Raw genomic sequence first — 17,232 nt, 5'->3', positions numbered from 1 at the left:
GGGATGAAAATCTCACGTCAGCCTCCGGAGACACTTTCTCCAAATGTGTTAATTGAGATATTTGACTATTTTCTGTTCCATCTCCTCCAGGGAAGGGATGATCTATAAGCGCTCGGGCGGGCATCGTATCCCTGGCATGAACTGCTGTGGTCACAGCCAAGCCTGCTACCGCTGGTCCAAACGGTCTGTGGTCCCCTCTTTCTCTTCATCCATCTTTGTCCTTGTCTAAGTACAGATGTGAACGCACTCAGATGTTTACTCAGCTGACGTCCTCCGACCCGCCACAGATTATATATGAACTGAATTTATTTTTACTCCTAACTGGGCCCATATGCTGATTTGTTTTGACTTCGACATGATGATACTTTTCTTGAATTGGTGAAATCTGTCTTCACTGCAGCTGCACCAGATTCATCCAGCGCCTCCTGACTCCTCTCTCTCTCTCTCTCTCATACCGACACACAGACACACACTAACAGTGACATTGGCCATATCTGTAAACTCACAATGGTTCAAATCTACCAACATACGTATTAATTTGCATACAGATCAGGGAAGTAAGATCCGATCACCAGTCACAGGAGACAGATTCAGGACGTAGGTTAATACCATGTGTGTAAAGGGCCTAATATTCAACCTCCTATTCTTTTAGTTCCCACATACACACAAACTCACTATGATCAAATTGCCCCTTAAACCTTGAGTGCCTCTTGAGGGATGAACAAAGGATTTTGAGTTTAATTGAAGCTTTAAGTTGAGCTTCAAGTAATCATACAAATAGATGACAATGGAAGTTCTGTGGCTCTGAATCACAACTCTTTCAATACAAAGAATTGTGTTATTTTAACCACCGCACTTGTCAAGAATGTAGGTGTGATGGATGCTGTGCACAAAAGCAATAAATCATTCTGGGCTCAGATTTCTGGCAGGAACCTGTCAGGGTGTAGGTGTGAGAACACAGCGACCATTCATTGTACATTCAAACATATTATAAATACTCTAAGAATCATGTTGTAATAAGTGTTCTGTCATGTTCCGTCATGTGACTTCGTGTTCATGTGTGTTGTGTGCTCACGAGCACCTTCAGCCCATGTGTGTGTGCACACGCTCTTCTCTCTTCCTCTGTTTCTCTCCCTTTCTCTTTATCACAGCCAAATTATTATGTGAGCAGTTGTTTTTACTTGTTATTTTCTAAAGACAACACAAACACACACACATACACACACACACACAAAGATCCCACATGTTTGAAACGCTCGGCCCATCCACCTACATCCCCATGATAGTTTTCTTCCTACACTGTTCCTTTAAAGAAGAAAAGTAAGAAACAGTGCGAGATCTGGAGAACGCCACGGAAAAGACAAATCTGAAATCCTGATGCATCAAATCTTCATGATACTAACGACAACTGTGTGTGTCTCTGTGTGTGTGTGTGTGTTGTGCAGCTGGCTGGTGGTGAAGGACTCGTGTTTGCTGTACATGAAGCCAGACTCGGGGGCCATCTCCTTCGTCCTGCTGCTGGATAAAGAGTTCAGCATCAAGATGGACTCCAAAGAGACAGAGACCAAACATGGAGTCCGGGTTGACAGTCTCTCCAGGTCAGAAGTCTTTATGTGTGTGTGTGTGTGGATTGTGTGTGTGTGTGTGTGGATTGTGAGGCTTATGCTTCCTTAACATAAACATTAAAAGAAAATTCTAGACTTTCTTCATTCAGCTCTCACACAGAGGTTTTATTATTATTATTTTCCTACAGCCTCAAAAACAGCCATAAACCGGTTGTGCCTATTTGTGTGATTTACTCCTGGTCGAAGATCATTGTATTAATAGAGATGGAGAAAACGTTTTTAAAGTTACAGATACATTTCTTTTAACGCTGCTGTTAACATCCGCTGTTAAGAGGTTAACTCGTTTCCTTTTTAACACTCTTAATCAGAGGGTTATTTATTTATCTATGTTTTTAATTAAACTTTGAATTCATTTTCTGATGGGATCGTTACCTGTATTATTGTTTTCAGGATACAGGAGCAGTCGGCACAGCTAATAAATAAATCAATACGTCCAGAAAGAACAACAACAACAACAGAGAGGAAACATATATCCTCACACATCACCAGAGGATCACTTATTCATAGATTAAACTCATGATCATTTATCATCCGTTTTAATATGAGCCTGGAAACTCCTCCCTCCTGATCCCCACATATTCTCCTGAGTGTAGATCAAGAAGCTGCTTTTTCTACCTAAATTCACACTTTTGAATAAGAAATGCCTAGCCGTGTGTGTGTGTGTGTGTGTGAGAGAGCACTGGTAATGTGTATGTTTATTTCACTGCGTATGTCTCCGTGCACCCCCTCCCTGCAGGACGCTGGTGTTCAAGTGCAGCAGCTACAGACACGCCCGCTGGTGGGGTCAGAGCATCGAGAGCTTCGTGAGGAATCACGGGAAGGCCTTCCTGCGGGATCACCGCTTCGGATCCTTCGCCCAGGAAGAGGAGAACATCCCTGCCAAATGGTAACCACAGCCTCACGACTGGTGGAGCTGGTTCGTGACCAGAAAACACGTAATGACGCAATCCTACAAGAAAGCAGCACACTAGGGGGGGGGGGGGGAAATACAAAGTTCAAAAATACAGATTTTCATAACACGTCTTATTTTTATCTGCATTCCCGTGTTAGTCGTTCCCTGGCAACTATGGAAATGTAGCATAGAGCTCTGAGCAGTGGACTCTCTGTTGCCTGTTTTGCCAGGTTTCAGGTCTCTCTCCCCCTCAGCTGGCAGATTCTGCGATATTGAGTCATCTGTGTGATAATGTCATCACGCCGTCTTTGCACTCGGCACAGAGCGTGATGCAAACCTGTGCTGTGGAACCTGTGAGCTGATGGAAAAAGCCAGTTGTGTGTAAACAACAGTTATGTCACGATGACACTGTTATTGGACGTAAACCTGCATGAAGCCTGTGAGCGTGTTCAAAAAAAAAAGTTGAGAGAGTCATCAACCTGAGCAGAAACGTTTCCTTTCGTTACCCGTTCTGTGGTTTTGTGGTATTTTCTGAGGTATAATCTACGAGCAGAGAGTGAGCTCTGAAATAGCAGAAGTAGTTTACTGTTTATTGTCCAAAGTGAAACACTGTACATGCTCGTTTTATGAGATTTGATTTCTTTCAGTTTGAGATTAGGACTCATTGATTACACACGATCCAATGTTCTTTCACTCAAAAACCCTGCGCTCACACTCAAATTGGCCCTGCTTGTACTTTGATTTGCCGTGCTTGTGCTTAAACTGTTCTCACACTCTGAGAGCCCCCTCTCGAAGAAGTAAAGGTCACACAACCACAACAAGGGAAGGGCAATTGAATATGTCAACACTACATCTGGCTTTCTATTGGATGGTGAATTTGACAGACGTATTGCACAAAAAACTCGCGTGAGTGCGAGGATAGAAACCGAAGCTGGAGCACGGGAAATCTGTCAAGCCATAACATATTAGAGTTTGAGCACAAGCAGAGCAAATCCAAGCACAAGCTGTTAGAGTGCAAGCGCAGGGTTTGTGTCCTGTTCTCAAACTGAAAGACCCGGCTCTGGAATAAATATAGAAACTAAACCCCCTATATGTGTTTTTCCCAAGTGACCCTGGCTCATTGTTTCATTTCATTGCAGGTACGTGAATGGGAGGACGTACATGGAGGACGTGGCCGACGCTATGGAGGAGGCTAAAGAGGAGATCTTTATCACTGACTGGTGGTGAGTTTCTGTGTGTGTCCTGGGTTGTGTGTACTGTGCACATGCATGGTGTTGAGGGTTTCGTGTGGAGCGTCACGTGTGTGTTTGCTGTCGGCACCGAGGCGTGAGAACACAGACGAGAGAGAAAAAGAGAAAACAGACGTCTCAGTGCGGCGCCGACTTCTCTCAAGGAGGAAAGAATGTGACATGAAGTTCAAACTCTCTTTAAGATGGCTGATGTCTTTGCTCTTTGGTGATTCTCCCGTTACTGTAAATTCCTGATTGACTCTTCGGGACGTTGACTTGTTTTGATTAGACTTTCTGAGTGTAGGTTATCTGTGCAGCATCAGTTGCCATTGGGATCTACCTTGCTTACAAATGATACCAAAAATAATGAGTTGCCATATGCTGCTTGTTTAAGAAAAAAAGGTAATGTTTTTAGTAGAATATATAACCTTTCAGAAAAAACACATACAAAGATAGTTTAACTTTTACCTCCACCACATAAATTATGTTTTAATTTTGTCCGTCTGTCTGTTAGTTTGTAGGATTACGTCATAAACTACTTGACGGAGTACAACTAAACTTTGTGGAAGGATGTGATACGGTTCAGGGAAGAATCCATTCGATTTTGTTGCAAATCTGGATCAGGAGAAAGATCCAATAATTCATGGATCTGGCATGTTTAGGGGACTGATCTTTGTGAGGGTTAATGTGATAAATGTAAACTAGCTGCACTTGTAGTTGGAATAATAATAAACTACTGGCTAGATCGCTTCTAGTTTTCCCTGTGTGCGTGAATGTGTGTCCGTGTGCATGTTCGAAAAAAACAAACAGAACCGGGGCCTTAAAATAAACTGCTTCACAGACCAAGAGATGTCAAACATCTCCACCAGGATACCTTTGAGTCAGAGATAGCAGCCAAGCACATCAGGCCCGACCGGGGACCTGCACAGTACAAACATACAAACATGGATCATATGTTTGATGAAGCAGACGTGTATCACTGCCCCGGTGGTCCAAGGCGCTTCCGGCTGATGTCTGTCTCAGCAGTGTGAGAGGGAGATGTACGATGACACTATATATAGTAGCTCTGTATGCAGGTGGAAATGAGTGAGTGTCACTTGTAGTGTTAAGTGCTTTGAGTGGTTTTTAAAAGCACTATATAAATTCACAGTTTACCATCCAATCACGTGGTTAACTGTACAGTTATGGAACCTTTATTAAATTTCACTTCCACTCTTCTATTTTCTCCTGTTTCCAAACTCTCTGCTGTCAATACTTAATTTAAAAATATCTGCTCTACACACACGTTTCTATGTACTTTGCACATGTTTATTTTACTTAAAAAATATATATATATACAGATAATGCTGTAAGAATAGTATCCTTCAACAGATAAACATGAAGCAACACAGTTATATTTGGCTTATCATCAGACTTAGCTCCAAAGAACAAGCCGATGAATCCACACTGACGCCCAGTGTTGTGTAACACACCGCTGCACATTACATTATGTATTACCCACAAGTCCTGGCTCTCTGCAAGGCTCTGCGATGGACCCAGCTCTAATTACAGCCTCATCCCCACACACACACACACACACACACACACACACACACACACACACACACACACACTGAGAATAGAAACACAGTGACAGAAAGACACAGCCTCCGTATCTGTTTACGCTCGCACCACATCTCCTTTGTCTCCCTCTGTCTCTGCTGAACTGCCTGTTGTGTAACGCCAAGGAGTCATGTTCCCCATCTGAGAAATTAATATCTGACCCCTCACATGACCTGAAGTGTTGAGATGAAAAACAATGACAAATCCAAATGTTCTTGTGTTAAATCTTGTGAAATTGATGGTAACCGTTAACCGAAATATTGTGTTGACACACAACCAGTAAATCTAATGTAATATCAACTCATCCACATTGTAAACTGACTTTTCCTTGCCTGTATTCGATGTAAAACATATTCTTACTGTCTTGTATTTTAGTTTTCTTATTAGAAATAAACCCTGTACTTGGCTCCACTGACACATGGACATCATCGCCATTGTAATTTCAAATGTTTGTCGTGGCTGAAATCCCTCAGTTCCAAAGCAGTATTCGCTGGGCTCAAGATCTTAACCAATGAGCTGTCAGCTCGTGTAATGTGAGCCAATGGCACTGCAGACATGTGGGCTCAGGATGCCAATGTGAGCGACTCACGACACTATATCATTATGTCATGTCAGTCACACGGAAAGCGTAGAAAACCTGATGGTAGCCATGAATGTTCTTTTGTTATGTTTGAAGTACTGAGTCATTTCTCTCAGTGCGTTCACCTCCTTCTTTCCTTGTGTCTGTTTCTCTTTCCTCAGGCTGAGTCCAGAGATCTTCCTGAAGAGACCTGTGGTGGAGGGCAACAGGTGGAGGCTGGACTGTATCCTCAAACGCAAAGCAGTGAGTGGTCCAAGATTTCACCTGCCAACGCTGTGGAGGGGGATTAACTCCTCGTGTGGTCTCAAGACTTCTCAGGACTCCTCCATTACTTTCATGTGCTTTAGGTTAGCAGCTCATTACTGAACATCAGTGGTGGAGGAAGTACTTATTTTACAAAAGTACAAGTTAACGGACAAAAATTCACTCACGGATAAGTAAAAATACCACGTTAGCTTTTCTACTTAAGTAAAAGTAAGTCAGTACTTGCTTTTAAATATGCTTTAAGTATTAAAAGTCTATTCCCTAATGCAACCATTATTATAGCTGACTCTCAGCTGTGACCTCTTCAGAATCCAGTTTTAATGTTTTGTCACCGGTGATGCTGCTGCTGCAGGAGGCGGAGTCTTATCTTACATGCCCGCTCTGATTGGATGAATGGACCAATTCCCCTCTCGTTGTTGATACGTGTAACACAACGATGTGTAAAATCGTAGTGGATTATAAATTACGGATTTATTTCTGATGTATGTAGTAGAGTAAAACTGAAAAGTACCTCAAATATATATATTTAAGTAAAGGACAGATACATGAAAAATGTACTTAAGTACTATATCATTGTAAATGTACTTTGTTGCATCCCACCACTACTGGACATTTGTGTACTTTTACTACACATTGTTAATGTACTGGTACTTGTTGAGATACTTTATACTTCCACTACATTGATGACTACTTAGATTAAAAAAGATTAACTGCCCAACATATGTAAAGTAGTGGGCATTAGATCAGATTAAAATTAGATCAAAACCACCTGCAACTTTCAAATTCTGCTCGCATGGCTGAAAATATTATGTGTTATTGTAATGTATGCCTAATGGTTGCAATTGTGCCATAGTCCCTTAATTTGTTGCTAGAATCTCTACTTAATTAAGTTAAGGGATTGTTTCCACAATGTGATATTAATACTTTTACTTTGGTAAATCGTATTACTTCCGCTAGTGTATGAGTAAATAAATATATGTGTTATATATATATGATAATAAATTATAATATGTGAATATCCCGCCAACAGCAACAGGGAGTGCGTATCTTCGTGATGTTGTACAAGGAGGTGGAGGTCGCTCTGGGCATCAACTCAGGCTACAGCAAGAGGACGCTCCTGCACCTGCACCCCAACATCAAGGTGTGTGTGGCTGAAGGTTCTTTTCTGCCATGTTTATTTAGTCTTAATATGTAAATCCACGTGTGCTGTGTCCAGGTGATGCGTCATCCCGACCACGTCTCCTCCTCCGTCTACCTGTGGGCGCATCACGAGAAGATCATCGTCGTTGACCAATCGGTGGCCTTCGTGGGCGGGATCGACCTGGCGTACGGCCGCTGGGACGACCGGGAGCACCGGCTGACCGACGTGGGCAGCGTGACTCGTTCTGTGGCTCTGGAGCAGGTCAGACACACAAATACACACAACAAGGTAGAAAACTGCCTGTGCACTCTGTGGATCTTTAGACAATAAAGATACCTCCAGACGAAAGATTTGATTATGGAAAAAGGATAAATCAATTCCATTCTACACCACTGATCTTTAATCATTTAGCCTTTATCCAAGTTTAATTTACTCCTAAGAGAACAAATCCTGAATTGTGACTTTAACCCGTCCTCATTAACTTATTAACCTGCACTATGTAATCTATAACTTTCCTCCATGACCTCAGGCTGCAGCCGCCAACACGTCCTCCAGTAAGGGCGTGTCCTCTGTCGACGGCGTCTCGGAGCGCAACGGTCAAGGGACGCCGCCCGGCGACCAGGTGGACTTACCAAAGCTGAAGGGGATTGGTCGCAACAGGCGGGTTCGCTTCAGTCTGTACAAGCACCTGCAGAAACACACCCTGCAGCACGCGGACAGTGTGAGCAGCGTGGACAGCGCGGGTACGTTCACATGGAAGAGGAAAGAGTGTGGAAGAAGCAGAGAGAGAGAGAGAGAGAGAGAGAGAGAGAGAGAGAGAGAGAGAGAGAGAGAGAGAGAGAGAGAGAGAGAGAGAGAGAGAGAGAGAGAGAGAGAGAGAGAGAGAGAGAGAGAGAGAGAGAGAGAGAGAGAGAGAGAGAGAGAGAGAGAGAGAAAAGATAACTTTAAGCTCCTCATGTTTTGGCAAAAACACCCTCTACTACCTCCGCTTCCATGTTGTTGTGTTGGTGTGAGTGAGAATGGATGAGTCAGAGGAACATTGTAAAGATCCTCACAATAAAAGCGCTATATACTCTGACTGCAGCTCTTTTACCATGATGTTTTCATTGTGTCCGTGTGTGTGTGTGTGTGTGTGTCTGTGTGCGTGTGTGTGTGTGTGTGTGTAGGGAGTGGTTCAGTGCAAAGCCTGAAGACCGATGTTGGAGAACTACAAGGCAACACTCGCTTCTGGCACGGAAAAGACTACTGCAACTTCGTCTACAAGGACTGGATCCAGCTGGAGAAACCTTTTGATGGTCTGAACCCCCCCCCCCATACAAACACACACACACACACACACACACACTCACACACAAAGACACACTCTTCATTATGTAGGTCTTACTCTGAAAAGCTCCCACTCTTGCCAGGTTTAAACTCTTTTCTGTTCACATTCCTGGACTAAGTCTGAGTCTTGTGGTTTTTTCCTCTCTTACATACAAATGTGAGGAAATCTGGAAAATCTCCAGTAGATCCGAGCAGCATATGAAACGTGTGATCACGTTTTTATCCTTCTCTTCTCTTATCTCAACCCTTTCCACCTCATTTATTTTCCTTCCCCCTCCTCCTCTCTGCGCAGACTTCATCGACCGATACACCCAACCCAGAATGCCTTGGCACGACATCGCCTCGGTGGTTCATGGCAGAGCCGCCCGGGACGCGGCCAGACACTTCATTCAGCGCTGGAACTTCACAAAGGCACTTGAACACACACACACACAGACACACACACACTATGCATCTCAGCCATCACACACAGGGATGTAGAGCAGGATTGAAAGCTGGACTTGGTAATGTTACTTTTATTATTTCAGGGTTGTAATTACAGGAAACATGAGGAAACCGATGTGAAATTTAAGGGGAAACACTGAACGGGCTACATCACTGCACATGTTTGGCTTGATCGGTGGAAAAAGAGACTCACTCTCCTGTTTTCCATGGCACCACCTTCCCTCCCTGCTTTTCCACTTCTTTTCCAGCGCCTCTATATTTACCTTCTGTGTTGCTGAACGTCTCGTTCCTCCTACAGATCATGAAGCCAAAGTATCGCTCTCTGTCTTATCCGTTCCTCCTTCCCAAGTCGCACACCAGTGCCAACGAGCTCAGATACCAAGTTCCTGACTGCACCAATGCCAAAGTACAAGTAAGCGGACACGCCAAGTACACGCTCGCACCCACACAATAAAAGAAACATGCCGGGTTTTGGTCCTTTTTAAATTACACAAAATGACAAACTGGGACCTAAAAGCCGACCGTGGACCGAACCCCAGAAAAAAACCCACTGGTAGAAAATTACAGAGAAAAAGACGAGAGCTCCCATAAACTCCCACTTTCCCACTCTGGCCGCGGCTTCCCAGTCTGCAGGCGCTGCTGGAGCGAGATAAGAGAGAGCGAGCGATGAAGGCCTCTCCACGGGCCAGAAACTTACATAACTCCCAACGATTGGCTCTCACCATTGACTTTTAAGGTTTCTCAGCCGAGAGGATCTGACCCTCGGGTGAGATGTTTGACTAAAATAAGAAGGGAATGCAGATCCCTTCAGTCAGGCGGCCATCTTGTTTTTCGCTTCAGGAGACAGTGATAGTTTTCTTTTCCTCTGGGTCACTTATCAAAGGTTTGCGTGTTTGATTTGAACAACTTATCTTTTCCTTTAAAACTACACCTGAAGAAACTCAATATCTTTGAGTATGTTGTACATGATTTATGACCTTCTAGATAATATATATTATCTCTATGGACAGATACTTCATGTGAATCCACAGAATCTGTTTCTTATTCTAGTTGGACGGATCATATTTGAGCAGGCTTTGATTGAGAGAAACGGAAGTGAATCCACGATCAGCTTTTTATTATATCTGCTTTCATACGGAGGTAGCCAGTGATAGAGCTTAGACAAAATTGTTGTGTGGACCTTAAAAACCTCCAAAAAGTATGACTGTTAGTGTTTTGTTTGGAGATTAGTGAAATCAAGGAAACAAGTTGGACTTAAAACAGTGTACGGCGAAAGTAAGATCCTGTAAAGTCTTATTTTATACATTGTTTATACCAGATGCGCCAAAATATTGTCCGTGGCCGACAGAGGCTCATTCTGCTCCGAAGGTGCATGACACATAGAGGCTATGAATTTCCAAGAAACACTGTTTAGAGTAAATTCAAATGCATCTCAGTAGTTATCAGGTCTTTCACCCGAAGCTCAGAAACCTCTCCCTGGCTGGATTCGTCGAGCTGCAGCAGCCACAGGGTCCTGTTCACCACACTCCTCATCTAGATCTCACTCTGTCTCCACTGGATTCAAACTTCCATCTGTTTTACTCTACATGCTCCGATCCTCCTGTGTCTGTGTGCACCAGGTGTTACGTTCAGCAACAGACTGGTCGGCGGGAATAAAGTACCACGAGGAGTCGATCCACAATGCCTACATCCAGGTCATCGCCAAGAGCAAACACTACATCTACATCGAGGTAAAGCAGCTGAGGCCAGGATGTGACACCACAGGACATTCAGAGGCTTTTAGGTTTAAGTGTGTATCATCTGTTTCTGTCTGGTGGGACAGAGTGGTTTCCCCTCTGGTTCAGTTGGCAGCACTAATGAAAACACTGATGATGGTGTATAAGCTGGTTCCTGCAGATAATACCAGTACTTTGGTGTCTGAGTTTCTTTTCACTGTGGAATAGAAACAACTGCATTGTTCATTCATTACTCTGAGACAGAATCACTGTGCTTGTAGACTTAACCTTTCTTCTCCCTTCAGAACCAGTTCTTCATCAGCTGCGCCGACAACAGGATGGTGTACAACAAGATCGGAGACGCCATCATCGAGAGGATCATCAGGGCGCACAAGTACCTACCCCCCTCCCCCCCCCTCCTGTTTAAACCTGTGTTTGTTTACCTGTGAGGATGCTGCGTCACACAACAGCTCTTGAACGTGTGTGTCTTATCTCAGGGAGGGGAAGAAGTACAGAGTCTACGTGGTCACGCCGCTGCTGCCCGGGTTCGAGGGGGACATCACCACGGGAGGAGGCAGCGCCCTCCAGGCTGTCATGCACTTCAACTACAGGTGAAGCCACGTGCACTTTATAGAGGGAGGAAGAGAAATGAGACCAAATATGAGGAAGTATCATTAGAAGCCTGGTGTAGTTAAAGAGTTTAATAAACTTTTTGATTCCTCAGAACGATGATCAGAGGAGAGTACTCCATCATCTCGCAGCTGAAGAAGGAGAGTGAGTACAGGAATTCATTATGACGTTAACTTTTCCAAACACGATGATGATGCTGGTTAGATTCTGAGGTGGTATAATGTCCTCCTGACTTCCTCCTGTCCCAGTGGACGACCAGTGGATGAACTACATCTCCTTCTCGGGGCTGAGGACTCACGCTGAGCTGGAGGGACGTCTGGTCACAGAACTCATCTACGTCCACAGCAAGATGCTCATCGCAGACGACAACACAGTCATCATCGGTTCGTCCCTCTCTCCTCTGCCGTGTCACCTTCCTGGTTTCTGTTCTCACGCTGTTTGCACCAGTGATTATTTCAGGCAACTTAACACTCGCACACTTGACACCAGCGAAATGTGATGGAGCCAAAGATCTGTCTCTTTCTCTCTTTCTGACGCCATGTGTGCGACTGAAGAACGACTTTAATACGTGTGGTAAAGAGAGTGGTATGTTAGCTCGGCTACGCCACCTGCTGGCTAATAAGGTGCAGCTCACTCTTATTGAATTGTCAACAAAAGGCTGTTGTTTATATGCCACAGATATGCATAAGATCGGATTTGTGTATGTGTTGTTTATTCTCTAGAAGCCTCTCATTTCCATTATTTAGTAAAATCATAAAATCATTGTTGTCCACAAAATGATAAAGAAATGACACCGGCAGCAAATCAGATGAATGTTGAGACTCACACATTTGTGTTTGTTTCAGGTTCTGCTAACATCAACGACAGGAGCATGCTGGGTAAACGTGACAGTGAGGTGGCGGTGATTATCGAGGACTCTGAAAAGGTGGCGTCTGTGATGGACGGACAGGAGTATGAAGCCGGACCCTACGCACTGCAGCTACGCCTGGAATGCTTCAGGTGTGTGTGTGTCTGTGTGTGTGTGTGTGTGTGTGTGTGTGTGTGTGTGTGTGTGTGTGTGTGTGTGTGTGTGTGTGTGTGTGTGTGTGTGTGTGTGTGTGTGTGTGTGTGTGTGTGTGTGTGTGTGTGTGTGTGTGTGTGTGTGTGTTTTAAACAGAAAAGCATTTTACACACTTCTCATTTTCTATCTAGTTATTTATATTGTTTATTTTTTTGTGCTTAATTTATTTAAGTTCACACAACATAAACAAGAAAAAATATAGAAATTAAATGTAAAATTACACGTTGCAGAAACCAGTTGTGACTTAAATGAAAACCAGACCAGTATGAAACATACAAAATCTTCTTTACACGTCATATATTAGTATAAAAGAGAAAATTAAACATATATTTGTGTTATAGAAATACAGAGAAGGAAGAATACATTCTATAAATACAGTTTGTATAACAGAGTATGAATCAGCAGAGGATTTCTAATTCTTGTTTGGTAGACGGACAATGAAAGAGAGAAAAAATTGACCCTGACATGTATTATACAGTATTTTGTATATTTTAAGTTTTTCCACACTTTAATTATGGGTCATTGTTTCCTCCCTCTCTTCGTCTCCCCCTCTCTATCCTTCTCTCGGACCAGGACCATCCTCGGAGGTCACACCGACACCAGCATCGACCCGTCGGACCCCATCAGCGAACGCTTCTACAAGGAGGTGTGGATGACCACAGCCGGCCGCAATGCCACCATCTATGAGAAGGTGGGTTGGACGTGATGGTTTCGGTGCTGGAGCTGTCAGATAAAGTTCTGCTCTCATCAATCCAAGCTGCACTGGGTCAGACTCAGTCAGGCTCAGGCTCAGTGCGCAGGTTCACTGCTTCACAAATGTGTCAGAAACAATAGTCAGCCACATCCACAGTCCTCAGTGAGGGCAGTCTGAGAACGTCAGGAGTCTGGATTTATAAATCAAAAGGGAATATCCACTAAGGGTGTTGGAAATGGACGGAGAGTATATATGAAGATGTATGTTTACCCATTTGATTTGAATAATTGCAACTGCTGAACCCTCATTTAATTTGCAAATGAAATAAACTTTGGAGTTCACGTTCAATTGAAATACTTGACTTTAACTACTTGAACTTTAAAATCATACACAAATAAAAAAAACAGGACTAAATTCTATCGCATCTGAAGAAAATACAAGTAAACAAAAAAACAACAACATACATTTCCCATAAGCAAATGCAGACTGAAGGATGAATAAGATTAAAGTGCATGTGTGGGCATTTTCTTTAACCTTTAAATGCTTATGCTAAATATCCTGGAAGTCCATCTAATACCTGATGAGATATTTCAGTCTAAACCCAGGTAGTGGTCTTCAGCAGCAGCATGTATTTACATGTGTGTTTCCCTGCAGGTGTTCCGCTGCCTCCCCTCGTCCCTGGTGAGGAACATGTCCGAGCTGGAGCAGTTCCAGTCCAAGCCGGGCCTGGCCCAGACCGACTCGGCCCGCGCTCACGAGGAGCTGCGCAAAATCCGCGGCTTCCTGGTCCAGTTTCCTCTGGACTTCCTGTCCGAGCACAACCTCATGCCCTCTGTGGGGACGAAGGAGGCCATGGTCCCGACGGAGATCTGGACGTAAAGGACGTGAAAAGATCTCCACCTGCTCTTCACGCGTGTTTCATCTCGAGTCTCTGGACTGTGATCGTCATCATCAGCTGGATTTTTTTGTAAGAGATCATTCCTGATTGGTCCGATCTGGAGACGAGAGGCGGGTTTACGACTCGGCCGGGCATCGACAAATCTCTCAAAACTGTTGCTACTGAAAAACACTAAACGGTGGTAGGAGCTTGAAGGGGTAAGCACTAACATGTATGAAGAACATGAAGACTTGGCTCTTGTGGACAGTTCTGGATGCATTGTGGCCTCATTGAAATTGTGGAGATTCAAAGAAATGGGGTTTTGAAGGGACCAGAGTGAGGGACGAGTCAAATCCGAGACAACACTGCTAATAAACACACAACTCTCGGTTTAGGAATGAATTTGTAATGTTGGATACAAGCTCGTAAGGTGCAGTCGTGCTCAATGTGACGGAGGAGTCGCTGAGCTCGTCGACCTGCTGCCTCACATGAATTTAAAATCTCTTCTTTTTTTTTATCTCAGATGTGTTTTTGGATTTCTAATAATCTGACGTGTGCTCGCACGTGCACACAAGACAACTTTACTCGTTCAGCAGTGGTGCATGATTTACCGATCTTGAAGACTAATGCATGTACCAATCACAGAAACCCCCAGTGGAGGCATTTTTTAACGTTCTGTCTGGAAGATGTTTTGTGAGAGACAAAGCTCTATTCTGCTGAAATCGAGGTGTTGAGCCGATTTGGCTGCAAAAGCTTATTCAACTCTATTTGTTGTGAAGACGCTTGTGCTCCACATCAGAGGCCGGATGAGACAATCTGCCCACAAGTTTGAAAAGCAGCAGTTCCTTTTTTGCTCAACAGATGGTGCTAGCCTCTTAAGAATACAGTGTGTGTGTGTGTGTGTGTGTGTGTACAGTAATGGACAAGTTTTGTCAGTTCTCAGCGTCATGGCGAAGGTTTTCTATTAAATGCAGAAACACAGTCTTTGAAACAGGGAAAATACAAATTATACCATGTGACTGATGCCTGGAGCAAAGCTTTCACATATGAAGATTCAGCTCGAGACTGCTTTTTTAAACGTTTCCACTCGATTTGTTCTCTGAGGTTATCCAGTTTGTCTTGTAAATACAAATGTCGTGACTAGTTTGTTGAATTTTTAATACCTGTCAGAGCGTCTGATTTGATCACCAACCCCCTGGAATGTGAAGTTAAATAAATAACCACTCCTTTGTCTCATTTACAAACACGTGCAGCACATGTATGGATCCAGATCAGTCACTGCGGTTATGAAAGGGTGGAGGCTGAGCTTCTAGAACGAGGACTCAAAGTGTCTTGGTTTTCTCACGAAGGGTCGATTCCTGTGAAGTGATAAATACATCAGAAATAAAATGCATTGTATGGAGTCTTATAATGAAATATAGATTTCTTTTTAATGGGACCAGGAAAGTGATACATGTTAACTGGAGCGGTAATGTTCTGACGAGACTAATGTTTTCGCTTTTTATTGATTTTGACAATATCGCCTGCATTGTTTACCCCCCCCCCCCCCCCCCCCCGCTATCTTTGTCAGTGCCATATTCATGGGATATGAATCATTTAACATTCTTTAAACATTTATGGTTTTTAACGTGAGCTCGTATGGATGTTTGTGGAATTCTATTTAAGCCTCTTTTTTTCTTTTTCACACCCACCACGTGAGGAGTCGTTGGCTGATCTCACTTCCACTCTGTCTGTTCACAACTCTCTTTTTGTACAGTTGATGTTACTAATTTCTATCCGCCCATTTACAACAGTGTAACTCGTAAATCATGTGGCTAACGAAAAAAATAAAACTGATCCTTGAAACGTTGTTATTTCTTTGTCAGTTTGTTGCAGAACAATCATTTCATTAACCCGTTTCCCAAGTCTCAGTGAAACTTAAAAAACTAGTCATCTTCAGGAGAAAATACTTGGGGGGATTAAAACTGAATGAAATGATGTGACACACATAAGGAAGAAGTTCGTCTTTATTCCGTCCGACAACCTTGTTTTGTTTCCCAGGTAATTTCTTCATTGCACATCTTGTTTTTGTAGATCTGTACAATACATGAAAGGGTAAATTATCAGAAAATGGAATGATTGATAGTATTTTTTAATTCTCCTACTAATCATAAGAGAGTACCATTAGCCATTAGCCATCAGCATTGAAAACCAATTAATGTTAATTATCCATTGAATGTTTTCTAGACTTTTTCAGGCCTAGTGTTATGGATTGATATGCTTCCATGCTTCTTTCAAATTTGGCACATGTTCCCTTAGACTCATTGGTTAACTGAGAAGATTTTGATGGTCAAAGGTCACATGTGTTCTCACTGGAAACATGTTTTTGGCCTCTTCGAGTTGCAGGATGGACCAGAAGAATCATATTTGACAGGTTTAAAACCAGAAGGAAATGGGAAAATTTGTGCCTCGAGGGACTTTCTTCAACTTTTAATCACTAGCTACGTGGAAACTCTACTGGTTGTTAGAGGCCTATAACCACTGTGTGAGATTTCCATTTAAAAAAAAAAAATTCAATCTAAAGTATGTCAACACAACAGTGTGTTAATGTTATCTTAAACTGTTGTCATCACCCCGAGCAAACGGCTGAGTTCCAGAGAAGTGTGAAGCTGCTGTCCCGCCACCTGTGCCAGTTCCTACATAACACGTTGGCATCAGATAAATTTCCCTGGAAGACGATCCTCAGGTTCACCTTATTGACAAAATACAAAAGAATGATTTGTGGAGTGGATCTTGGCTGCTGCACAGAGGATTCAATTCATCCTGCCAAAGGGACTGACAAGCCCCAACTGCTCACCTCCCAGAGCGGTGGGGCTCGGCCACTCGGTGTAAAAGTGTGTCACGGAACAGAAACGTGACTTTAGCCCTGAGGGCCATTGATTCCTCTTCCAACTACACACAGGTGATGGTGTGATGGGGTTACTGGTGTGGTGCTGTCTTCAGGCCCTCCTGGTGTGAAACCAGTTATATGTAAAAAAAAAAAAAGTGGCTCTGGATGGACTCCAAAAAATTATTTCAGGGTTAAATCGATGTTTTAGTAAATGAGGGGTTTGAGTTTGAAAGAACCGCGGTCAGAAAAAAACTAAAACGTCCTCATCCTTCAAACTAAAAAGT

General features: G+C 43.3%; 1 protein-coding gene across 1 annotated transcript in view; it reads left to right on the top strand.

Annotated features, from left to right (window-relative positions):
* The window catches only part of pld1a (phospholipase D1a), a 30,285-nt gene extending 14,357 nt beyond the window's left edge, over nucleotides 1-15,928 (top strand). The window contains exons 8-27 of the mRNA XM_053435456.1: nucleotides 91-183; nucleotides 1,446-1,598; nucleotides 2,362-2,511; nucleotides 3,657-3,740; nucleotides 6,090-6,171; nucleotides 7,223-7,333; nucleotides 7,409-7,621; nucleotides 7,745-7,755; nucleotides 7,889-8,076; nucleotides 8,500-8,628; nucleotides 8,952-9,070; nucleotides 9,402-9,515; nucleotides 10,723-10,833; nucleotides 11,124-11,212; nucleotides 11,316-11,429; nucleotides 11,543-11,592; nucleotides 11,697-11,831; nucleotides 12,294-12,447; nucleotides 13,082-13,199; nucleotides 13,857-15,928. Of these exons, the coding sequence (XP_053291431.1) occupies nucleotides 91-183; nucleotides 1,446-1,598; nucleotides 2,362-2,511; nucleotides 3,657-3,740; nucleotides 6,090-6,171; nucleotides 7,223-7,333; nucleotides 7,409-7,621; nucleotides 7,745-7,755; nucleotides 7,889-8,076; nucleotides 8,500-8,628; nucleotides 8,952-9,070; nucleotides 9,402-9,515; nucleotides 10,723-10,833; nucleotides 11,124-11,212; nucleotides 11,316-11,429; nucleotides 11,543-11,592; nucleotides 11,697-11,831; nucleotides 12,294-12,447; nucleotides 13,082-13,199; nucleotides 13,857-14,081 (2,443 nt within the window). The 3' untranslated portion in view covers nucleotides 14,082-15,928. The remainder of the gene's footprint in view (nucleotides 1-90; nucleotides 184-1,445; nucleotides 1,599-2,361; nucleotides 2,512-3,656; nucleotides 3,741-6,089; nucleotides 6,172-7,222; nucleotides 7,334-7,408; nucleotides 7,622-7,744; nucleotides 7,756-7,888; nucleotides 8,077-8,499; nucleotides 8,629-8,951; nucleotides 9,071-9,401; nucleotides 9,516-10,722; nucleotides 10,834-11,123; nucleotides 11,213-11,315; nucleotides 11,430-11,542; nucleotides 11,593-11,696; nucleotides 11,832-12,293; nucleotides 12,448-13,081; nucleotides 13,200-13,856) is intronic.
* The last annotated feature ends 1,304 nt before the right edge of the window (nucleotides 15,929-17,232 follow it).

The sequence above is a fragment of the Pleuronectes platessa genome, chromosome 11, assembly GCF_947347685.1.
Source record: "Pleuronectes platessa chromosome 11, fPlePla1.1, whole genome shotgun sequence".
Lineage (NCBI taxonomy): Eukaryota > Metazoa > Chordata > Actinopteri > Pleuronectiformes > Pleuronectidae > Pleuronectes > Pleuronectes platessa.
This window is presented reverse-complemented; position numbering and strand designations above follow the sequence as displayed.